This window comes from Solenopsis invicta, chromosome 5 (genome assembly GCF_016802725.1).
Source record: "Solenopsis invicta isolate M01_SB chromosome 5, UNIL_Sinv_3.0, whole genome shotgun sequence".
Lineage (NCBI taxonomy): Eukaryota > Metazoa > Arthropoda > Insecta > Hymenoptera > Formicidae > Solenopsis > Solenopsis invicta.
The window spans coordinates 2,823,691-2,831,719 of record NC_052668.1 but is presented as its reverse complement, the minus strand read 5'-3'; the positions used below and the strand labels follow the sequence as shown (position 1 = coordinate 2,831,719).

Here is an 8,029-nt window from a genome sequence, read left to right as displayed (position 1 = left end):
GTAGAGAAAGTATGCACTCGTTCGCCGATTTTACTAATTTTTATCTTGATAACTATTACAAAGTTTGAAAAATGGTTAAGAACTTTTCTTCTTTTCTGTATGTATAGTATATATGTATACAAGATGTCAGGTAAAATTCACTTATGCTTTCGTGAGTTGATACAGCAAGTCAAACTGAAAAAAAGTCTTTTACCATTTTTCAAAATACGCAATAGTTACCGATAAAAAATTAGTAAAGTCGTGAATGAGCGCGTATTCCCTACTCACGACGTATGGGAATTGGGCGGATCCCGATAGCACACGGGACCGATAACACACCACCACTCACAGCGGTCGATGCCTAGAGTTTTTCCGTTGGTTGGGTTAGATAAGTCAAAATGATTAGAAGAGGGACTATCGCACCGTGTGCTATCGGATCCCGTCCGTGGGGAAAGTCTAGCGGTCGTCTAACTAGGTGCTAGCAGCGGGGCGAGGGAGCAAGGAAACGAGCGGCTCAAAACAAGAATCTCACGTCGCTGCTAGTTAGTTGCTGCTTCTTCTCCTCATCGCGCCGCCATGCCGCCTGCCGTAACGCCTCAGTAGTGGGATTCTCTAACTCGTTATGTTGTCGTTATGTGTTCATAACGTCAATTGACGGTTCGTTATATAACGCTATAACGCTATAACGACACATGCAATTCTGTATGCGATTGGTAACGAATATTTTCGCTATTCGTAACGAAAAACGTCGTTATGTGTCGCTATCATAACCCATGGTTCGGTACCCCTCGGTAGCGCGTAACGACGACGTAAAGATAGTAGATTGGAGGTTAGAAGCATCCGAAGTGGTAAAAGTGTGTGCAGTTTTGAAATGGCCCTTGAGTATTTGGCATGGGAACTGGCATTAGTGCAGGAAAGATTGCGTCTACTAGAAAGGCGTATGGAAAGAAGGCGGCTGAGAGATGCTCAGAACCCTTTTCATCTTCCACGAGATAAATTTATTAACTATTTTCGCTTTACTCCAGAAATTGTAATCGACATTTCAAATGCATTAAGGGTTGATTTACAAAATGAACGACTTACCGGCTTAGCACCAGAAATCAAGGTAACGTCGGAACAATACCATTACAATAATTTATAATATTTATTACAGGTTTACTACATTTATAAACATTTATTATAGATATTGATTGCCATACAATTTTATGCTCAAGGCAGCTATCAAAAAAGTGTCGGCAATCAATTTCAATGGAATGTTAGCCAACCAACAACAAGTCGTTGCATTCATGTTGTGACTGAAGCGATCAATCGGCGCTTGCTACGTAGATGGGTGAAATTCCCGATGACCGAAGAAGATCGAGCCCGAGCGCGTGCAAAATTTTCCGCTGCTGCGTATCCATTTGAAGGAGCTATCGGTGCTATAGACTGTACCTTTATTCATATTATAGCCCCACATGAAAATGAAGAAGCGTTCATTAATCATCATGGTCGTCATTCTTTGAATGTCCAAGCGGTAAGTATAAACACTTAGCAATTAAGCATTATACAGGGTGTTCATTTGAAAACTTTCCAGCTGATTATGTCGAAAAATATGAAAGATACAAAAAAAGGTAAAACACTTTTCATGATTTCGAGGGAGAAAGAGAACGGCACTCTCAATTTTTTATTTGGAGAGCGTTTTCAACGTAATTTGAAGGTCTTTTTTTTTAATGAAAATGTATATTTTTTTATTACAGGATCTTATTCTACGTAAAAAAAAACAAGTAGTTTTTGTAGAAAAAATTTTTTTGTTTGATCACTATTTTAGGAGATATAAAAGAAAATAGCAAAGCATAGTTACTGCATAAAATTGTGTCATTTATTATAACAAATGTTCAAAATGTTCTCCGTTGTTTCCAAATGTCCAAAATGTTCGTTTAGAATTCCAAAACCATCTTTATTATTGTTTAGAAAACAACGGAGAACATTTTAAACATTTGTTTTGCGTAGGATAAGATTCTGTAATAAAAAATATACATTTCCATTAAAAAAAATAAATTTAACCTTCAATTTACGTTAATAACGCCCTCCAAATAAAAAATTCAGAGTGCCGTTCTCTTTCCCCTTCAAAATCATAGAAAAAGTGTTTTAATTTTTTATTGTATCTTTTATACTTTTCGACATAATCAGCTGGAAAGTTTTCAAATGAACACCCTGTATATAATATGCATTTACTGCAAAACTTTTGAAATGTAACATTATCTACTTGTACTTTCAGATTGTTGATTCGGATATGAAGTTGCTCAACATTAATGCGAGATACCCAGGTGCACGAAACGACGCATACATCTGGAGCACATCACCAATTCGTCGAGCAATGGAATTCCATTACAATCGGGGAGAACGCAAAACTTGGCTGATCGGTAAGTCTCATTTAAATAAGGACTTTGAAAGATTTTGCAGCATAAAGTATATATAATACAGTAACAAATGAGATCTCATATATTTTTATAAAATACTGAATAGTGCGTGTGAAGGCTATACGCCTAAATTGGTGCCTTGCCCGTCCATCATACATGAATATATTTAACTTAATAAATAAACTTTTAATTTTTAATTATTACTGAATCCTGTGAACAATTAAGATTGCAAATTGTTTTAACTTTTATCTATTTCTTCTGTTCAGCGTATTCTTAACAATATTAATATTTTTTTATCAGGCGATGCTGGATACCCTTTAGAACCGTGGTTCATGACACCCTTGGCCAATTTTCCTGAAGACACACGACAATTCCAATATACGCAGCAGCTTTGTAAAGCAAGAAATGTTGTTGAACGTTTCTTTGGTGTTTTGAAACATGTATGGAGATGTTGTTCTTATCAACGAGTGCTAATGTATAAACCAGCATTTGCTGCTAAAATAGTTAATGCATGTGCAGTATTGCATAATATAAGAATTCAATACCGTTTACATTTTGAAGAATTTGAAGTACCAATAATTGCTAATAATCCTCAAAATGAAAATGCTATTGACATTAATGAAGATGTAGCTCGAAGAAGGCCACGAGCTTTGGCTCAAAGAATTCAACGCCAAATAATGAGAGAAAGATTTCCCAATTATCGTGATGCGGAAGATGAAGAGCGTGGTGAAGATAATTAAACGTGTTTGTTTGCTTTATTAATTGGCATTTTAAATAAGAATATTGATTTTGATCAGTTTTTGCAGCTATATAAATTTTTGTGACTTAGATTAAATGAGTTTCATTGCCTGAATTTAACTGTAATATATGTCCCAGTTGGCACACAGATTCAAAAAGAATTACAAAAGAATTCAGACTTATGTCATCAATTTAGTGTTTATTTTGAGATGCAGAAAGAATTCTTTTTTTTTTAAATGAATTTTGAATGATAACATAAGCCTGAATTCTTTTTGAATTCTCTGTGTCGACTAGGTGTAATATGTACGTGTATATTGTACGCGTGTGTATAAGGGATAACAATTTTTAAAAAATCATATAGAAAAACTTGTTTTATTTTATTTAAATTAACATCTTTCAGCAAACAGTACAAATATTTTATTGTTCTTAAACTAAAATCGTTGTCTTTAAACTTTGAATATAATAAGGAAATAAACTACATATATATATATATATATATATATATATATATATATATATATATATATATGAAAGAATAAGGTTCAAAAGATAATAAAATACGGACATTAAAGATCAGACTTATTTTTCAAAATTTTAACATAATTTTTTACTACTATCATTAATTCGGAATATGTTTCTTCTCTACTATTTTCTGCTTCTATGAAAGCACGCAGACATTTATTTTGATCCTTTTTATTGTCCTCAATTTGTTGCATTGCTTTAGCAAACATCTGTAAAAAAAAATTTTTCAAGAACGTTGTATAATAATAACGCGTATTTTTAAATTACATTTTAAAAATTTCAGATAGATCTTACCTCCATACATGAAATTTGGCGCTCAGCTAGAGTTGCAAAATCTTCTCTGGCATTCTGCAGCTGTGTGCCCAACCGTTCAGTGTCTTAAAAATAAAGAGAACATTGCCTGTTACATATAATCTGAGTTCTCGTAGGTTGTAACAAAAATATGTAATTATGTATAGCAATATTAACTTCGTCTTGTATTTTGCGGCGCTCTTCGTTTTTTGCTAGAACCCTGCGTAACAGTAATGAGCGATTGTGGTATATCTTCGTTAATTGGAAAACCCGACAGCGATTCTGTTGTTTCGCAATGGTGTGGCTGTTTTGCAGTTTCCACATTTTTAATTTGTGAATCAGTCTGAATAATATTAAGAGTTGACCCTTCTCCCAAAGGTTCTCCAGTAGCATCTAGCACTTCAATGAAATAAAATTGTATAAGCAATTAATGTTGTATTTATTCATTTCCAAAGCAATACTTAATTAACACATTCATAATTCATCATGATATTGGATCATTAAGTATGAAACTTTACACACATACATACATATATATGTACGAGGTGTGTTCAAAAAGTATCGCGAATTTTGTGTTTTTTCAAACATTATTTATTTATTCATGAATATCTATTTTGTCCCCTTCAAAGTAATCCCCATGAGATATTATACACTTGTGCCAACGGTTTTTCCAATCTTCGAAGCACTTCAAAAAATCATTTTTTTTTATCTTGTTCAGCTCCTCCTTCGATGCCGTCTTTATCTCGTCAAGCGTAGCGTAACGTCGTCCTTTCATGGGCCTCTTCAGTGTAGGGAACAAGAAAAAGTCACAGGGGGCCAGATCTGGGGAATACGGTGGCTGCGGCATCATTAGTGTGTTGTTTTTGGCCAAAAAGTCGCGCACAAGCAACGATGTGTGAGCAGGGGCGTTATCGTGGTGCAAAAGCCAATTTTTGTTCTTCCACAAATCCGGGCGTTTCTGGCGGATTGCTTCGCGCAAATTGCGCATAACTTGCAGGTAATATTCCTTATTGACCGTTCTACCCTGTGGCAAGAACTCATGATGCACCACGCCCCTGCAATCGAAGAAAACTGTCAGCAAAACTTTCACATTCGACCGAACTTGGCGCGCTTTTTTCGGTCTTGGTTCGTGCGGCAGCTTCCATTGAGATGATTGAGCTTTGGTTTCCACGTCATAACCATAAACCCACGATTCGTCACCAGTTATGACCCTCTGGAGCAAATTTGGGTCGTCGCGGACAGAGTCCAACATCTCATTAGCAATGTTCATGCGATGCTGTTTTTGGTCGCAATTGAGCAATTTTGGTACGAATTTCGCGGCGACCCGTCTCATGCCCAAATCATTGATAAAAATCGAATGGCACGAGCCAATCGATATGTTTAGGTCCTCAGCAACTTCTCTAACGGTGATTCGACGATTGGCCAATACCATTTTCTCCACCTCATTAATTTTTTCGTCTGTTGTTGAAGTGCTCGGGCGTCCGGCACGCTCTTCGTCGTTCACATCTTCTCGGCCTTCTGAGAACATTTTGTACCACCGATAAACGTTGCTTCGGTCCAAGGTAGCTTCTCCGTATGCCACAGTCAACATTCGGAATGCATCCGCGCACTTAATTTCGTTTTTCACACAAAATTTGATACAGGTTCTTTGATCCATTTTTTTGAATAGGTAAAAATCGAAGACGATCCAAAACACGTGCAAGCAAAGCAGCTGTCAACAATTAAGTGAACATTCAAAATGGCCGAGCTTGTCGGCATAAGTGAGAGACATGAGTACCAATATAACGCCACAAAAAGATCGAAATTCGAATATACGTAACCCGCGAAAATTCAAAATTCGCGATACTTTTTGAACACACCTCGTATATGTGTAAAATTTAATTCAAATTTAATGACCCAATATATGCAGTGTATAAAAAAATATGTACTAACCAATACAATTTACATCATGCTCCATAATAACATCATTTATGTTGTCTCGTATAGTTAAAGGTTCAGGAATAATATTTAAAATTTCGTCGTCTCCCGCAGTAAGCAAATTCATTGCTTCCGCCTAAAATCAATGTTTAAAAAACAAATAATGTATTATAAGCATGTACTCATTATTTTCACTTATTATTTTAATATACATCAGAAACAAAATAATTTTTTAAAATTTAACAAAATACGTTTTATGTTAATAAAATTGTTACAGTTATAGTTATAAATTTTTTATTACCTGTTCCTCTGGAAATGAATCGGGACATTGTACGCCCTCCACATAATCAAGACCCATTAGACCCAAAATCTTTTTCTCTCGTTCCGTCAATTTGTCAGGAGCACCACCAACATTCCCTGTTACACTTCGATTAGCACGAATTTTTGCAATCTTTTGGGAAACTGCAGTTTTATTATCTCGCCATGTCTGAAATTACTAAAGCACTACAGTTACATGTTACACATAATATTTTAAGGCCGATATTCATAGTCGATTCTTATATTTAAGACCGTCTTAAGGATTATCTTGACATGCCATCAACCAATCACAAAGCCGTATTAGCATTTTAAGATATTACTTAATACGCCTTAAAATAGAACTCGACTGTGAATACCGGCCCAAGTATTATATTTTTATTAATTCACTCACTGATTCCCATGACTTTACATCTTTAGTCTTTCCATTTTTTCCTATACTATTTAATTGAGTGACTAATTGCTCCCATGACCCTCTTAAATCAGTGTTCCCATGTAGGCTCTGAAACTTGCCTGTTGCAACGTGTGGATGTTGCACAAAATAGTCCACCATGTAGTCTATTTGTGCTGATGTTGCTTTCGCCTGCCTCTTCGCCTTAGTCCCTGCTTCTTTATTTCTTCGGAAAATATAATAAACTTGAATAAAGCAATTTTGCTCGATATAAGAGTATACATAACCTAATACTAGAAACATATATAACCTAATTAGTACTTGAATAACCCATACATTATTTATATTTGCATAAGATAGTATAAGCAACATTTTTATGTCGTCTATAAAAGTCGATCTATATCGTCAATTAGTACACATATATTACATTATTATAATTATTTCTTTTATTAACACTTTGTAATACAAAATACTTACTGCAATACAGAAGTCATTGCGCTTGAATCACTGCAATAAAATTTCACGTGCGTAATTGTTCTAAGCACTTTTTAAAGTCTTTCCGAGATCTCGGACGGAGAAAGAATGGATCATTCGCATTGAAACAATTTACCTTACTGACTAACGCGATTGGTCAGTTCTCTCTTTGTCCAAGATTTCGGGGAGTAATGAGTATTCCCCAAGGTAAATTACTAGAATGCTGCTGTATACAAAATACCAATCTACGAATTCTCCCCCAAAATCTGATACATATACGTCACTTCCTCTTTACTTTCACGCTAACGATAACGTTAAATAACGACACTTCGTTATCATGTTCTGTAACGTCAGAGTATCGCTATTTTGAGTTACGGAATTGCACTGTCGGTATCGGTTTCTCGTTACACATGACGAAAGTCGGTATCGTTATCGTAACGTCGTGTGTTGTTATAATTATAACGAGTTAGAGAATCCCACAGGCTTGATGTCTGACGGGCAGTCTCCGCGTGCGTTGGATGGAAATTGTATTATCGACCTCGATTGAGTTCGCCTTTCACTTTAGCATTCCCTTAATTCTGGTTTTATGACTGTATTTTAAATTCGACGAATATGCAGCGCGTAGTTTGAGTTGAAAATTATAAAAATTAAAAATTAAAGAATTATTATTCAGCACCAAGAACGCTATGACTGACACGTGCTTTTTAATCTCGTATTAAAAAATATAGATTATTTTATTATTTCTGAGTATTTCTGAAAAATGTTCCAATTCGTACAAAAAATTCTGAAAAAATTATAAAATTAAATATTTAAATATTTTAAAATATCTTGAAAAATTTTATGAAAATTTCAAAAAAAAATTTTCAGTCTAGCTTGCAAAAGCGGATGTAATGAGAAATGATTTTTATGCATGCTAAACTCAAATTTGTTGTCGGAATTTGCTATAATATCACAATTTTGAGAAACATAATGTCAGGAGGTCATTAACGATTTTGACGGTTTT

At 35.0% G+C, this 8,029-nt stretch overlaps 2 protein-coding genes across 2 annotated transcripts; one reads left to right on the top strand and one right to left on the bottom strand.

The window, feature by feature from the left end:
• The first annotated feature begins 1,321 nt into the window (after positions 1-1,321).
• On the top strand, positions 1,322-3,118 carry LOC120357900 (putative nuclease HARBI1). The gene is made up of 3 exons (XM_039449773.1): positions 1,322-1,492; positions 2,237-2,381; positions 2,679-3,118. Exons 1-3 carry the CDS (start codon positions 1,322-1,324, stop codon positions 3,116-3,118), a joined length of 756 nt encoding a protein of 251 aa, XP_039305707.1.
• A 521-nt stretch (positions 3,119-3,639) lies between these two features.
• On the bottom strand, positions 3,640-7,687 carry LOC105204489. The gene is made up of 5 exons (XM_039449609.1): positions 6,556-7,687; positions 6,148-6,333; positions 5,862-5,982; positions 4,107-4,328; positions 3,640-4,015 (listed from the first exon to the last, which is right to left on the bottom strand). The coding sequence occupies exons 1-5, from the start codon at positions 6,922-6,924 to the stop codon at positions 3,918-3,920; spliced, it is 996 nt and encodes a 331-aa protein (XP_039305543.1). The 5' UTR covers positions 6,925-7,687; the 3' UTR covers positions 3,640-3,917.
• Between the last annotated feature and the right edge of the window lie 342 nt (positions 7,688-8,029).

Bases quoted from the DNA above. Each gene is read 5' to 3' on its own strand.
- LOC120357900 (XM_039449773.1), top strand. From the start codon at position 1,322: ATGACCGAAGAAGATCGAGCCCGAGCGCGTGCAAAATTTTCCGCTGCT. The intron at 1,493-2,236 runs GTAAGTATAAAC...TTGTACTTTCAG, and splicing joins ATTCTTTGAATGTCCAAGCG to ATTGTTGATTCGGATATGAA. The intron at 2,382-2,678 runs GTAAGTCTCATT...TTTTTTTATCAG, and splicing joins ACGCAAAACTTGGCTGATCG to GCGATGCTGGATACCCTTTA.
- LOC105204489 (XM_039449609.1), bottom strand. From the start codon at position 6,924: ATGTTGCTTATACTATCTTATGCAAATATAAATAATGTATGGGTTATT. The intron at 6,334-6,555 runs GTGAGTGAATTA...TAGTAATTTCAG, and splicing joins ATGTAAAGTCATGGGAATCA to ACATGGCGAGATAATAAAAC. The intron at 4,016-4,106 runs GTTAATATTGCT...TTTATTTTTAAG, and splicing joins GCCGCAAAATACAAGACGAA to ACACTGAACGGTTGGGCACA.